Source organism: Branchiostoma lanceolatum, chromosome 3 (assembly GCF_035083965.1).
Source record: "Branchiostoma lanceolatum isolate klBraLanc5 chromosome 3, klBraLanc5.hap2, whole genome shotgun sequence".
NCBI classification, from domain to species: domain Eukaryota; kingdom Metazoa; phylum Chordata; class Leptocardii; order Amphioxiformes; family Branchiostomatidae; genus Branchiostoma; species Branchiostoma lanceolatum.
Genome location: NC_089724.1, coordinates 16,552,754 through 16,568,934, shown reverse-complemented (window position 1 = coordinate 16,568,934; position 16,181 = coordinate 16,552,754). Strand labels below are relative to the sequence as shown.

Below are 16,181 nucleotides of genomic sequence, written 5' to 3'. Positions count from 1 at the left end.
CTTCAGCTATACCACCTGCATTTCATCTCTTTGTCGCTACGAGGCGCTTGTAGACCGCAAGAGGTGCACCCGTACCAAGCACTCAACTGTATAAAAAACTGGTTTAGGTAATGTAAGTAAGAATGAAATCATCTGCAGACTTCAAACATAATGCGAGAGGACAAAAAAGATACAAGATGGTAACAAAAAAAAAAGATAGGGAGATAGAGCAGTCCCCAGTAACTACGGACCTGTTTTACTGACCTATGTAACCTGCAAACTACTCGAAAACATATCATAGCCATATCACGAAGCACTTGGAAGGTCACAATATACTGACGGACTACCAACATAGATCCAGAGCCAAGTGATCCACAGAAACACACACAGCTAATATTAACAATTAATGACATAGCTGGCGCATTGAACAATAAAAGATAGGTCAAGTCAAGTCAAGTCAAGGTGGAATTGGCAATACTCGATTTTATTAAAGCTTTCGACAAAGTCCCACATAGCAGAACCATCTTTAAGACTGGGATACTATGGAATTCAAGACACTACACTGAATTCCTGACCAACAGGGAATAAAGGCCTCAGCTCCAGTTAGAGTATACGTAGCGTCTGGAATTTCACAAGGAACCGCCCTTGGACCATTGCTCTTCCTCTTGTACATAGCGACTTGCCAGATCAGCCGTGATTCAAATGTGAGATTTTCTGCCGATTACTGCCTGTTATATATAGTGTTTTCTAAACAGTATGATTCACAACGTCTTCAAAAAGATCCGAAGAACCTCGAGAAAGTGCAAAGCAAATGGCTCATGCACTTTAATCCCGAAAAATGCTACATTATGCACATCATGAAGAAACGAATCCCAAATGTAACCACCTACCTGTCCTGTGGTCAGGCTTTAGCAACCACAAAACCCATCCCTCTTTAGTTTGGGCGTTACATTAACAACTGTAAAGTGGGGTGACCATGTTAATAACTATGGCTAAACATACATTGGGAATTTGGGAGTGATCAAACGTAATCTGTGGGCATGTCCATTACCAACACGTCACCAGTGAAACCAATCCTGGAATATGCTACAACAGACATAGATAAACTGGAAAGGGTACAGAACCAAGCTTCCAGATTCTGTATAACTACGTCAGGGGTGCTAGTGTCATCCAAATGAAAACTGATCTACAGTGGACGCCACTCGCGATCGAAGACAGAAGAAAAATGTCCAGACTATGCATGATACAAAATGACCAATAGACTGGTGGATGTACCGACTAGTAAGTATCTAGTACCAACTCAGAAAAAAAATAGTTGTGGCACACATGCCTTTAAGTGCCTAAAGGTGTTCAAACTAAATTCGTTTTTCCCTAGAACTGTCGTAACTTCAGAGTGGAACCCGTTGCTACCAAGTACTATAGGAGCATCCTCGCTAGATAGCATTAATCAACGCTTACAGTCGCCCCGATGTGTAAAAGTTAGGTGTGACAGGTCGTTCAGTGTAATATATTTAACCAGCTACTGCTGCGCCGCGTACGTGTGAAGCTGGTGTGTTACGCTCGGAATTGTGGTTATACCGGCTATATATAGATATGATACAAATGCAGAAGATTGCTAACTTTTGACAATAGAGACCATATATAACATAAACGTTGGGTGGCTCTGTACGTCAGCAAATCTAAATTTGTAAGTATGATAAGATCACGATTACACAGTTCATTAAACCCATGAACTTATACAAAGTTCATTAAACCCATGAACTCCGCTGGCCCCAGTTATTGGAAATTTCCACAGCCACGTTCATAAATAAACAGGATGAGTCTGTAGGGTGACATCTGTCCGGTCATTAGCGGTCATCAAACTTCAAAAGTAATTAGTGACGTTTCTACGAATGCCATGTGACTTCAGGCACCATTATTCCCGTTATTTATCTCACATGTGCACAACTCAACATCAGAATAATACATGGAACAAAACCACAAAGGCAGCCTTACAAGAAGTGTCTGTTTTAAGATTTTATATTACAATGTAGTAGTGTTTTCTTCAGACTCTTGGTTGGTAATGGAAGTTTTAGTCTCATAATTATAAAACTATACATATTGGGGATACGTAGTTTTTGTAGTACTTGGCGTTTGATAAGTATATATCTGTATTGTGCATAACACAGTTAAAATGATGTTCGACCGGTATGTCAATGTCACACACTTCATTAACCCCATTGAATTGTTCACACCATTGTTCAGTGCTGGGTGACTCTGTACATGACCAGATCTAAATCTTGTATTTGCCCGGTTACTGTCGGGCAATGGCCGACAAGCAATTCGATACATCCCTAAAATTTTCTTGCTGGGACTTGATAAGGAAAAAAAGAAATAAGAAAATAAAGACCATACATCATATGATACACGGTATAACTGTTACGTCTAACGTAACATTATCAAATGGGAGGATCTATACAAGCTTGATCAGATTTGTTAAATTGGAAACTCAAAAAGTTTTTTCCATGTCGACGTTATATCTATGTAATAAACCATTCTGCCATGGCCTTCTGCTCAAAAACCGGGAGTTTTATCTATTCATTAAAGATTTTCTTTCCCCGCCAGTATCGTAATCGTAACGATTTTAGTAGTGTTTTCTTATCAAGTTTCATACTCTTGATTTGTTAGTTTTAGCCTCATATGGGGTTCATTCAAAAGTTCAAATTCCTGTCCAATTGAATCAGTTCATTTAAAATTCTGCAAACAATCATTACGTGTACCTAGGTCTGCTTGCAGCCTAGCTGCAAGGGCGGAATTAGGAAGATACCCAATACAAGTGGATGCTTCGCTAAATGCCGTCAAATATTTCCTTAGACTTCGCCAGAATGTGTCAGCCGACAGTTTTCAAGCAGATGCTTTCTGCTGTCAGTTAGATCTAGACAAATCTGGTGTGAAATGTTGGGCGACAGGAATACGTAAGTCTTTAGAGGAGAGCGGGTTTGCTTTCTTATGGCACCTACCAATTTCATATAATTCAAATACGTTACAAATTGTTAGTTCCATTGGCCAACGGATAAAAGACATTTACTTCCAAACGTTTCTGAAAGAAATACATAACGACAACAAAGGTGGGGCTTCCAAAAATAAGTTAAGATCATATAGATTATTCAAAACTACTTATAATGAAGAAAAATATCTAAGTAATTCAAATATGAGGGTCAGGAATGCAGTCACAAGACTAAGAATCAGCTGCCACAAACTACATATTGAAACGGGAAGACATACCCGCACTCCTCTAGAACAACGATTATGTAAACATTGTACTTTGAATAGAGTAGAAGACGAATGTCATTTTGTGGTAGAATGTGTATTATATACCAAAGAAAGAAATGAACTGTATAAACTTGTAGAAAACCTATTTCCCTACTTCACACATTTAAGTACTGTTCAAAAATTCATATTTCTAATGCGACTAGACAAACCTCCCATTGAAAAACACGTCTGTTCTTTTATATCTACTATAACCGAAAAGCGAGGAGAAGTAGAATTTATTTAATGATAGTCATATTCTTTTGTATCCGCTAACTGTACTGTCTTGTATTATATTTTGTTGTGACCTGTACTTAGCCAAGTGTGGCAGAAATGTGCAATAAAGGTCTTCATTCATTATAAAACTATATCCTGGGAATATGTAGTTTTTGAATATCGTACCGGGCCGGGCGTATACCGTGATACATGTTGTATCTGCATTGTGCGTAACACTTAATCTCCAAACAGATTTAGCGATCGCCAAGACCGTATCCAATTAGCAAAAGGAGTTTTTATAGCCTCCAAACCAGGGACTGGCTGAAGAAATTGGCTGGCTGATACGATTTTGCTGCTGTGGAGATCTGCTTGGAGATTACGTAACACTGAGTTAAGAAGATTTTCGACTGGTATGTCAACATCACACACTTCATTAACCCTATCCGCCCCATTTTTCAGTGCTGGGTGGCTCTGTACGTCTAAATCTTGTACTTGCCCGGTTACTGTCGGACAATGGCCGACAATCAATTCGATGCATCCTTAAAATTTTCTTGCTGGGGCTTGATAAGGAAAAAGCATTAAGATTTGTGGATCCCAAATAAAGTAATAGTTCGGAGATATATCTCCATGAACTATTTTGATTATGCAAATGTCTTCCACGTAATCTATACTTGGTCATGTACACCTTTAATTGATTTACACATGTCGTAATATTGATAGTCCAATCATTTACCACTTTATGGCGCTTTTGCATTGATTATGCACCCAAAACTATATCTCCATTTTTCATGGAGATAATAAAGACAAGCTTGATAAGATTCTTTACTGGAAACTCAAAACGTGTTTTCCATGTCGACGTTATATCTACATGTATGTATTAAATCATTATGACTTTTAATACATAGAAAATGGCCTTTCTGCTCGAAAACAGGGATTGCCTTGAAGATTTTCTTTCTCCGCCAGTATTCCATGGAAATTTTCAAGCAGATTCCCTTGGCGAAAATCGTAACATTCTCCAACAAGGTTTGTTTGCAGCAAAAACGAAGCAAGTTGGTCCGTGTTATCTTGCTTTTCCCCCAACATCTGCTTGGAGATTAGACCGGTCATTGACCTTTCCCTCCCGTTCTCCTGACGACGTGATGATGTCACGCATCAGCTGACCATCAGGGGTCAGACAAACTCCAGCACAGGGCATTGACCTTGCGGTGCCACGGGAGGAAAATTCCAAAGAAGAAAGTATCCTCTGGCTCAGTCGAAGTAGGTTCATTTCATTCTTTTTACAGATATTCTAACCTCAAATTTAGCAAGTATCTGCTCAAAAGGTGTCGGAGAGAAGTGTTTGGCTGGATTTTGCCAATTTGAATAATGGCGTCGATTTTTTGGGTTGGTAAACCTAAACACACAGCCTGTATGAAAAGGCGGTGAATGCACTTTTGTCAATATTTGCTCGTTTCGATGTAAGATGTAAGAAGCGTGAATCAGCATTAGGTGGTAAGAAAACGTATATAAGTACAGGGACACCGCAGGTTGTAGCGTGTTTTAGGGGGTTACAAACGTCTGTCACAAGTTGTGGGTGGGGAGGGTCAGTGTTTTGAACAGTCTGAACAAACTACTGAAAAAGCCAGGGACGACTAAAGCTGGTATGTTTGCGTTTTAGATACTTTATTGTTATCTATATATTATTATGGAGGTTTATGGCATCGTACTTGGGGAAGAAATTAGAGGAAATGTGTGTTAAGTCAGTCCACGAAGTTAAAAAACAACAATGAAAGATGCATGGTGTCTGTAATGATGTGGAACAGTGAGTGAGTGAGTTGGACAGGTTTCATCATCATCATGGGTTACCCCATGTGACCCCATCAGGGGCAAAGTGGGGGGATGATGTGCTGAGTTAGGGTGGGCAGGCCTCCATCCTGGCACAAACAACTCAAGTGTGGGAGCCGTCACAACCGCGCTAGGCAGGGCATTCCACTGGGGAATGGTGCAGGGATTAATCAAGGACATTATAGACTATATAAAGTCTTTTATTGAAGATTAATTGACAAAGACACTCCCCTCTCCAAATTGTGTTCAGAATTCTATTAATAATTTTCTTTTTATTGAAACATTTTACCAAGACAATTAGTCTCATTCTGAAATGTTTAAGATTAGATGTTTTCAGGGCAATTTGAAGATCCAGTATCAAACAGGATCAAACTGTAAGAGAGGGAGGGAAATGTAGAAACATTTTCAAACTTGGTGAACACTAGATTCAATTTATGTAAAACATGCAAACATCATATAGAGCACAATCAGCATTTTTGTAACCAATGATTGATGAACCGTAACTGTTGATCGTGTTTGTTAAGTATTGGTCAGCGAATTGTAGCTTATGGTCGATCAGCGTCTGATAGGGCACTACGGTCCCGACAAAACTATAGGAGCCTCTGAGGTTCCCACACACACGCACACATACAACAGAGTACCTGTAGTATGTTTACCGGTAATGATTTTAAAACACGTCAAAACCATTTGAACAGTTTTAGTGTTCAATACGCCAGGTGCCTGCTTGTCCATTGCTGTGAGGTATTGACGAGCTATTCTAATTTCCCATAATATGTAGGAAAACTAGTGAATTTTGATTAGTAGGTGGTCTCCTTTGTAGACTTCTTGGAGCGGCGGCACTTATTTTTTGGGGAGCACTGATACTCAATTTTTTACACAGGCCAAGGTTCTCTGATGCGGGCTTAGGGAGTTATGTCGCCGAGGGAGGATCGCCTCTCGAGATGTTTGTGTAAAGAAGAGCGGGCTCATCCTGAATTTAGTGTGAATCATTGTCTGGACCCTTCATGCATTCCCCAAACATACTGCACTCCCACTCTATTTGCTAGAGTGTTTTTTCAAGTGTTGGTCATGTGTTCAAAGTGTTTTGTTGTTGCGGCCGGTGCCTACAATGTCCCCTAGAAAGAAGCTTGACCTATATATCAGTCCATAAGAACATAATGTGTTGTGGCAAGTGTTTTTTTTTACGAAGGGTTAGACACTCATGATCTTAGTAATTCTTTAGACATTAACCAACCGCAACAGTACACCATCTTGTATTTATCCTCTCAAGAAAAAAAGGGTTTTCTGTACCACAAGACTAAATGATTTCAACATGGTAGATTTTCACTGAGTGTATGTGTTCAGATATTCAGTCCAATAAGTCATTATCCATTATCCCTGTCTGACAGGTAAGTATGAGATGTTACCTGACTCACCTATAGAACCACCTGTTACAACAACCATTGTTCTTTTCACCTGTCTGTTTCACAGATATTAAGATTAGAATCAGTACTTCCTACATACGGTACAATTATCGAATGTTATGAGTATGTAACTGCCAGTCGTCATTGTATACATATCTTTCATTGCAAAAAGGTCTTCCAACCAATTTTAGCATTCCCTGACCTTTGCACTTTGACCCATGACTATGTTGCCTCGTCTTTGATTTCAATAGTTTCAAGACGGTCTTGTTATTCCTTGAGAGTTGTGTTAACATCATTGCTAAAATTAGTAATGTCCTTCACACTTCTCTACAGTAGAAAAGCCCTTATGTAGCCTTTGTCATGTACATGTATTTGTTTCTGCAAGTGTCTGAGAGTTTCGGAAGGTGGGGCAGTCTGACCCTTTGTAATCTGCATTTGGCTCAAGTCGTGGGAAAATGAGGCACCTGTGAAGCCGACATGTCAGACGGTCATGCTTCAGCTTGTATGTTTAACCCGGTACCTTTCCTGATCAGACAGGGGGCTATGTGATAGACTTTTCAGGGCTCCAAATACTGGGTGCATATGTAGTTTTGAACAAATATTGTTGTGGCAGCCATTAAGTTGATTAAGTTTGACTTGAAATTGTAGAAAATTGTACTCTGAAGCCCAGAATACACTTTTTTGATATAGTGACTTGATTGCATGTTAGATCACACCTTTAAGTTTAACCCTGACTCCCTGCTTAGTCACCAAATTTGGTCGAGAGTTTACGCAGCAGGTAGGAGGTTAAAGGTCTAATGTCAGATGAACGCTTGCTGATTAGATGACGGATTGTATGCCACTCAACTTCTTGTTAAACATAGAAATTCTATGTTTCTTGCAGAAGTCACAGTTGTTCATGTGCCACCATGAGTAAGAGGGTGACCATCACCGCAGTTTTTGAGGAGGATGACGACGATGCAGGGCCCACACAAGAGGTCGTGACGTCCGCCATGTCCGCCATGACCAGTAGCGACTGTTTGGTTTGCGGAGAGAAAGCATCAGGGTTCCACTACGGAGTCTTCAGCTGCGAGGGCTGCAAGGGTGAGTGGAGTCCAAAGCAAAACAGTGCCGACATGCAATACTTTTTCCGACAGCTTGAGAATGTCTGACAACCACTGCACAAAAACTTGTAGGTGGCAAGGTGGTCTTGTGGTTAGGGCTTTTGACTTTGAGTCTAAAAGTTCTGGGTTCAGATCCCTTGCACTAAGTTGCAGGCCCAACTATACACCTATTTCCTCACTGGACACTCACTGAAAATGAGTCCCTGCTTAGGTTTCAGGGGCATCCTCTTGGATGGGATGTAAAGCTGGCATGGAGGTGTTGTGTTTGAGAAGACCCACACCTTGAGCTTGAGAACCCGTAGCACTTATCGAAAAGAGTAGTGTTCCATCCCGGTGTGAGTGGTTTAAACCTTACAGTCTGGTCTATGGGTTGATATCTTGAAATGGGGATTTTCTTCTGTTCTGTTATGTCAATCCTCTCACAATTGTGGTAAATCTCAATAAACAATTTTTTTTACATTAGTTGTCAGAACAATATATTGCAGTATTAGTCTTAAAGAAAGTAAAAACTACAGAACACCTACTGTATCTGATTCGTGTGGCCTTACATTACTTTTGCCACTACAAATGCACATTAGATCTTCTCAACTGAGGTATTTTTATACTCCATTCCCCCTTTCCCCAGGTTTTTTCCGTCGAAGTGTGACCCGTGGTCATGTGAAGGTGTGCAGATGGGGGAACCAGTGCAGTATGGACCTGTACACCAGGAGGAGATGTCCCGAGTGTCGCCTCAGGTCCTGTAAGGCTGCTGGCATGAGGCCTGACTGTAAGACCCTTATCAGTGTGTCTGTATGAATAAAAATACTTTTTTTTACACAACCAAGTGATTTATTCAACCGACATTTCCATGACCATCTGTCAATAAGTCACCTGGTTGTGTAAAAAAGAATACTTTTATTCAGTGACTTACCAACCTAATGAAACTATTCACGGATGTGAGACAAGTCTGTTTGTATGCATGTATGTACATGTGTATGTTTGTTTGTATGTATTTATGTCCGTGTTTCTGCAGTCGTTTCCATTTGCTATACATAGGCAGGTCTCCCCACAGAGTAAAAGGAAGTGAAGGTCAAAGGGTCAGACTTGTGGGGAGTGACGAGAAGTAAGAGTTCAGAGTTAGCCATTCATCAACCTTGCTTGACAGACATTCCAGGTCATGGGGTCAATGGAAGAAGCTACAGACGAAGCCACTTAATTGCACCTCGGATAAACGCACCTTCCATTTAATTGCACCGAATCCCAATATCCAAAACCGGTTCCCATTCACTGCATTGTTAGTGACTCCGCATATCTGCACCGCGCATGGTCACCAATGCCGGATAACTGCACCAATTTTTTCAAAAATCCTCGACAAGTTAACTGAAAAGGTGCGCTAAAATCGGCAAACGCGGTACAAATGAGCCGATACCTGCCGGTGTAAAAGCGCAATACCGCCAATATGTTTAAAACTGTTTTGAGTAACAAAAGAAGGCGGTCTTCATTGACAGTTACGTTGATAGGAATCGTATGGGAGGGCCCGGGCGGGTCACCTGTCACTAACCAAGTTTTAGTTTCAATTCGTACTTTCATGGTGGTACATGATTTACGTAAATCGACAACTGCACTCTACGTAATGTAACACAGAAACTGTTATCCCATGAGTGGCATGACGATGTTTCAGAATGCCTCCCCTGTATAATATTACGTGTGTTGTAATGCGGTAGATCGCATGGAAAAATGAAAAAAATGCAAAATCAAAACAGGTTCGTAGTCATTTCTTGATTTTCAGCAAAGGATCAATAAATAAAGTTAATAACTGAATAATTTCGTCTGTTTTCTTTGTGCTAGTGTTTCTGACTAACAATACACCCCCTCGCCTATGGTGGTGCGGTCCAGATGGGCATTTCGCATAATTGCACCAGCCGGATAATTGCACCAAAAACGCTGACAAATGGGTGGTGCAGTTAAGCGGATTCTACTGTACTAAATTCATGGGAGGTATAATGTTTTTGGTCTCTCTGTCCGTATTATTGGAGTTACATATTTGCTATATGCTAGTTGAAAGTTGTGTCTCCTGAAAGAGTGTCATAAAAGACTGATGGAACACATTTTGCTGTTTGAAGCCAAGGAGAGAAGTGCAGTACCATTCATATACATGTGATTCTTTATTTTACAGGTTTGCTTTCCCAGGCCCAGCGCAGATCAAAGGCGATGTGGAGGAAAATTCAAGAAAAGCCTTCAGCAAAGACCCCTGCTAGTACTAGTACTACCAAAGCATCTGACAAGCAAGACCAGCCAGAAGTGTCACCAACCAATCAGAGTGCTGAACAGCCATTGCCAAGGTTACCAGTTAGTGCTGACTCCACCCCCAGCTGTCCCCAGCTCCAGGATGTGTCATCATCAGTGGCTGTACCTTCTTGCACAGAGCAGGAGATAAAGACAGAGAAAATATCTCCGCCTGCCAGAGAGGTCACGTCCTCCAGTTCGCCTACAGGCCCACCCGTGACCAAACAAGCCTTTCAGGCCTTCGTGGCCAAGGCCGGCAGAGACATGATGTCGTTCCTATCTGTGTTAGCCCACGACCCAGAGATCCTGTCTCAACCAATCAAAGACAACATAACAGACATACCACCTGGTAAGGACAGTACGGCTGGCTGCAGTCCATCCTTGTGTACGTCTCCTTCTTGCATTGATGACGCTGCTTCCAAGTCCTCCACGTCCTCTGAAGGACTTACGTTGCCACCTGTATCCGGTAGACCATCAACTGACACAGCCAACCTATTGTTCTTGACCAAATCACTAACTTGCAAGACACCATCTCTACAGGGGACTGAGTCACACTCGGTAACAAAGGATGTGGCATGTTGTAGTACAGCAGTTAAAGATGACGGTGATAAAGCTGCCTCTGTGACAAGACAGGACAGAGGGCCTGCTTTTATACAGCACCTTACCTCACAAAATCTGGTACATGTGTATTTGCTTTTCTAGACTTGATGTTCGTGTTGTTGATGTGGGTTTTTCTCACCTCAGGTACAGAGCCTATTGCATACATAGAGATCCTGATGGTAGTCATTGTCGACAGACACTTCGATCAGGATGCAAAGAATGTGTTTGGGTGGTCTCCCATTTATATATCCCAAATTTCAAGCCAATGCCATTGAGCTTAAGTGACATGAATCAAAGTTGAAATATTCTGTCTTTTAAGGGAATATCCTAGAATTAACACACTTCAACACCTCTAGAAATTGTCATGGTGTGCTTTATCAACAATAACAAATGTGTTTTCAGGCAATCATTTCAGAACTTCTGGCATACAAGGAAAAAACTGTGGAAGAAGGACGGCTGAACATGCTGAGAATCTGGCAGGTTTGTATGACACCTACCAGGGGTGTAACTAGATTTTTTATCTCCATGAAGAATGGAGATATAGTTTTGGGTGTGTCTGTTTGTCTGTCTGTTTGTGTTTCCGCACCACTCCAGTCAGCATAACTCAAGAGCCTCTTGATGGATTACAATGATATTTGGAATGTGGGCGGGTGTTGTGAAGCCGAAATTCACGGTCGATTTTGGGCTTCCTGGTATGTGACCTTGGTACTGCAGCAGAACTTGTAATTTTTGTATCTTTTGACCTGGACGTGCTGTGGTCTTGATTTTTGGGTGGCAGATAGCTTGTGATGTAATAAAGAAGTAGTGTAGGTTTGGGCCCTCTAGCAGCTTCCTCTGGAACTGCAGGGGCATTTTTGTGAAAATCTTCTAAGGAGAATAGCTGAACAAAGGAACAACGGATTTCCATGATATTTTTTTGTTCTGTCAGATATGAAACCCCTCATCAAATGCAGAATGGTGGGCAAAACCATAATACACCCTCAGTAGGGGTGGGTATTGTATACAGTGTACCAGACGAGTACAAAACCGTTATTTCTTGCTTGCTGGACTGGTCTGAAAAAAACGGTCCTGAAAATAACCAGTGGACCAGTATTTGGACCGGTTAGAAAGTGAACAGTAATAGTGATGGCGCTGAATAGAGGGTCACTGTGTAGCAATGGCTCGTGCCGTAAAATATACGACCTGTACCAAGCAGTCACACAGTTGTCATACACAAATGATATAAAGCTTTACAAAACACTAGAAATCTGGTGTCTTTTTACCGGTAGTAGAAAACCAACATAAGAAAAAGAATGCTACAACGGCTGCCATCTGACCACGTTATTTTAATGCGTGTGCGTGGCGGTGATTGTGGCAAGTGTTATCAAATCCACTCTAACATGTGACCAGAAAAGGAAATTTAATAGACGCCAAAGACAAGGTAATTTTATGTAGGGGGTGTCGTTTTTTCTAATGTTTTTTGCACCATTTCCTTTCTACATATTAGTAGTTGCTTGTGCATTGAAATAACTGTATCATTCCAATCTATAATTTGAACATAATTTGTAGCACTCACAGTGACCTGTACTGGTGTCTCACTCGCCTAAACATGATATAGTACTTCTGTACTACAATGATCAGACAGACTGATGTGGGCCTCGGTTGTACAAGGGCTCGCCCCGTCCTCTGCTGCAGAGGTCGACGGATGATGATGATGATGACAATGATCAGGTCCGGACCTAGTCCTCAAGACCTGGACCTTTATTTTCTGTACTGGTACCCACCCCTAACCCACAGTATTTTGTTTTCCATGCGTTCAGTCTAATGGATTTTTTGCCAATGCAGGAAACCCAGACTTCCAAGACAATGGAGGAAAAACGGATGGTCCAAGTACGGCATATGAACGATGGTGTGGGGAAGGTCATCACCTTCATCAAAACACTACGAGGGTTCAAGAACCTTGCCATTGAAGACCAGGTTGCTGTTGTGAAGGCATGTGTGTTTATTTTTTCTGATGGTTGCAGGTTACAAAGTTTGTTGTTGGCATTTGGAATCATACAAATCATAGTTTGGATCTTATGATCATGGAACCTAGATTCCTCTGCATTGCAATATTCTACCAACAAGCTGTCAGCCCTGACAGCTCTCTAACCTGGTCACCAGCCTCTCACAGGGCTTCAGGAGAGCTGCCTTGGCCCACTGTAAGCACTGCACCTAATGAGGCTTCCCTGTAGCCCTGGGTGAGGCTAATGAAAAGGTTAGTGGATCTGTAATGTGCTCAAGGCTAACCCAAACACAGGGCTAATCTCACTCACTCGCTCTCTCCCATAGCTTAGTCAGCTTTCAGTAAAGGTTCTCCACTGCTGGCGTTCTTCTGCAAGTCTGGCCATCTGGTTGGCTGGATGACCGGTCCATTCCTTCAAGTTGTTTCTTGCAGTAAAACGCAAGTGTTCATTCAGTAACAACTATCAAATTAGTTTGGCCACGCATTTGAAACCAATAATTGATATGTATTCTAGAAGTGCAACTGGAAAAAGTAAAATGGTAGATTTTGAAACAAAGAAATACAGACTAAAAAACTTATTGCACAGTAAGAACTATTTCTGGAGGGAAAAAATTGAAGTATGTTCATATTGGAATAACATGTATTCGTCTATTGTTCTAGGGGTCCATTTTCGAGTACTTTTTGATAAAGGTGTGCCTGATCTTCAAAGAGTCTGGTTTGGGGCTTCAAGACCTACACGGGCTACTAGCTACCAGTAAGTGAAACCTTACATTGTTCAATAGACAGTGCCAAACATACTAGTACACATCTACTCTGGTATCCATACCATTCTAGCTCCATGTTGCTTCTCCGGTCGCTTCTTTTTAGATCGTCTGGCATCCATTGATAAAGGATCGATTGGCACTTAAATATTTGCCTAGAATGTAAGCAAGACTTCTGATTGGCCCTCCGTAACAGGATTCAAACAGGCATTCGGAAGCTCGACCCCCACATCACTGCTTCTGAGAAAACTGATTAATGACGTAAGAGTCAATTGTTTAAATGTGGATCGGCACCAGACTATTCTGTGTTGAATCAGCGTTCAGAGAAGTGGACTGGAGCTAGAATAGGATGGATTCCTGGCTGGAATGCACATATCCCAATCAGGGACAATGTCGTGGTCGGTAATTTGAGCGGTTGGGAGGCAAGGGAGTTGTTCACAGCATTTAATTTTAACAATGGGAACAAATAACACTGTCTCAAATGTTATCGATCAAATATCTGCGATGATGAAATTTTAGCGGTTGACTATTATAGTGACCGTGAAAGTTGCTAGAATTAAGTTAACGTTAACATATCAAGAACTACAGAATTTATTTCATTCCTTGATCAAGTTAATTTCCCAAGAGAAAGATTGGTTGTTTATCTATTGGTTTGGCTGTTCAGCATGCACAGCCAGGGCCCAACTAGCCAGAAAGATCTGACCTGTCTGAAATGATGAGGACACAAAGACACTCTGGACAGAGTGACATGCAAACTCTTCTCCTTACAGTGTACACAGAGGAATCCATGGCAACATTTCAGAAGTGGTTTGAAGGCATCTGGAGGTTGAACTTGGACCCAGTCACCATGTACCTCCTCCTGACTGTGGTGGTTCTGTCACCAGGTTTGTAAAGAGTCCCCTTATAAGTCAACCACTCATTAAAAATGATGTTCGGACATGGATAGGTGTGACATGATTTGATAAATGTGTGACTGTGTGTTCGTGTGTGTGTGCATGTAGGAACATGCATGTGTGTGTAAAATACATTACGAAGAAAAAAGTTCATTATATTGCGTAGGGGTAAAGCATTCAATTGATTCAGACTGTCGAATTTCAAATTCGGATATATATATTGGTGAGTGGTTGAAAGCTAACATACATGCCTGTAACGATGGGATTGGTGATACAAGTAATTCTATCTTGCTTGTTAACCATTATGGTATTTTGGGTGTTATGCTTTGACTGGAGAACTTTACAATGTACTTTAAAGGATGTGACATTACTCCTTTGAAAATACAGTAGTAGGATGATTGAGTAAATTTCTGGTAGCTTTAGAATGAAAGTGAAAGTGATCTGGAACCAGTTTAGCTCAGATGAACTCAATGAACAGTTGAGCTAATCTTCCACTGATGGTGACAGAGGAGACAGACACTTTGTACAGTATTTACAGGCTCATTACACCAGAGAAATTCCCCTAGCTCTTTTTGACAAGTACACTGAGCAGTGGAACAAGGCTTAACATCCTGTCCAGAGGACTTTTCAGTAGCGTGCATGTTGGGTGAGCGACACAGCTAGGATTCGAACTCAGGACTTCTTGGTGGAGAGGCAGGGTCACTATCCACTGGGTGGTGCACTCTACCCTAGCTACACCCACTGGTTTATTGTAAGTAATATTCTTTGTATCTTTTTTGGGATCTTTCAGATCGCCCAAAGATCGTGAACGTTTCAGGTCTGGAGAAGTCACAGGCTCAGTACCTGGAGTGTCTTCAGGCCTACTGTAAGGTGGCTTACCCCGACCAACCGCTGATGTTCGCACGGCTGATGGGCAAGCTGACGGAAGTTCGGCAGGTCGGCCTTGTGGTGGAGAGGTGTTTGAATACAGACTGTAAAGCCATTCTCAAGAAACAACCTGTCTTACCAGAGATCTGGAGCCAGGACTAGCCTCAGACTGCTATCAGGCCTCAGCTATTTAATTTCTTGGTTTTTCGACATCTCCTGCTTCATTTTTTTATCATTTTAGGAAAAAGAGATCAAATGTGATGTAGATTCATTTGACTTTGAGGAGACTTAATTTTACAGTAAGGAATGAAAGGATGTGCTTACAGTAGGCACACTGAGTGTACTACTGACAAAATATTATCATTTGTGGTGTTCGCATTCGAGAGGTTGTGGCAAAAACTGTGATTTTAAGAACACACTGAATATTTCAAGATTTACAGTTAAATTCAAGCTATGTATCATTCAACCTCTAGTCTTTGTGTTGTTGAAAGGTTCCAATTATTTATGTACTAAAAGTTGATAGCTGAATTGATGACCAGTCTGATGTGAATGTGTAGCTCCTGTGGGAGCATTTGAGCGGTCCCCCGAAAGTGCGAAATGGAACGAAATGGAACGAAATGGAACGAAATGGAACGAAATGGAACGAAATGGAACGAAATGGAACGAAATGGAACGAACTAAAACATATGTAACATTATGAAATGAAATACCAGTAGATAGCGAAATATAAGGAACGTTGTAACATTCAGAGTAGACCGGAACAGGAAGTAAAATACATAATATAACGTGTTTTATTTCTTGAATCTATTTGATAATACTAAATACAACGTTTTTGCCGCGTTTTGTGGCTAGATTCTTCCCTGAAAATGGGGGCGCCGCGTGCAAAGAGCTCGGTCGTTCTTCCTTGATTTTACCAACTATCTGCAAATGAACTGCTGGAAATAGCAGGGAAAACAAGCTAACGGAACTGAGTATCGAAGTTAGGACTAGATTATACA

General features: G+C 41.3%; 1 protein-coding gene across 1 annotated transcript; it reads left to right on the top strand.

Annotated features, from left to right (window-relative positions):
• Window positions 1-4,605: 4,605 nt before the first annotated feature.
• On the top strand, window positions 4,606-15,649 carry LOC136430635 (oxysterols receptor LXR-beta-like). The gene is made up of 9 exons (XM_066421410.1): window positions 4,606-4,740; window positions 7,594-7,793; window positions 8,439-8,579; window positions 9,969-10,756; window positions 11,081-11,158; window positions 12,503-12,649; window positions 13,323-13,416; window positions 14,194-14,307; window positions 15,107-15,649. The coding sequence occupies exons 2-9, from the start codon at window positions 7,619-7,621 to the stop codon at window positions 15,343-15,345; spliced, it is 1,776 nt and encodes a 591-aa protein (XP_066277507.1). The 5' UTR covers window positions 4,606-4,740; window positions 7,594-7,618; the 3' UTR covers window positions 15,346-15,649.
• Window positions 15,650-16,181: the final 532 nt, after the last annotated feature.

Bases quoted from the DNA above. Each gene is read 5' to 3' on its own strand.
- LOC136430635 (XM_066421410.1), top strand. From the start codon at position 7,619: ATGAGTAAGAGGGTGACCATCACCGCAGTTTTTGAGGAGGATGACGAC. The intron at 10,757-11,080 runs GTACATGTGTAT...ATGTGTTTTCAG, and splicing joins ACCTTACCTCACAAAATCTG to GCAATCATTTCAGAACTTCT. The intron at 11,159-12,502 runs GTTTGTATGACA...TTGCCAATGCAG, and splicing joins ACATGCTGAGAATCTGGCAG to GAAACCCAGACTTCCAAGAC.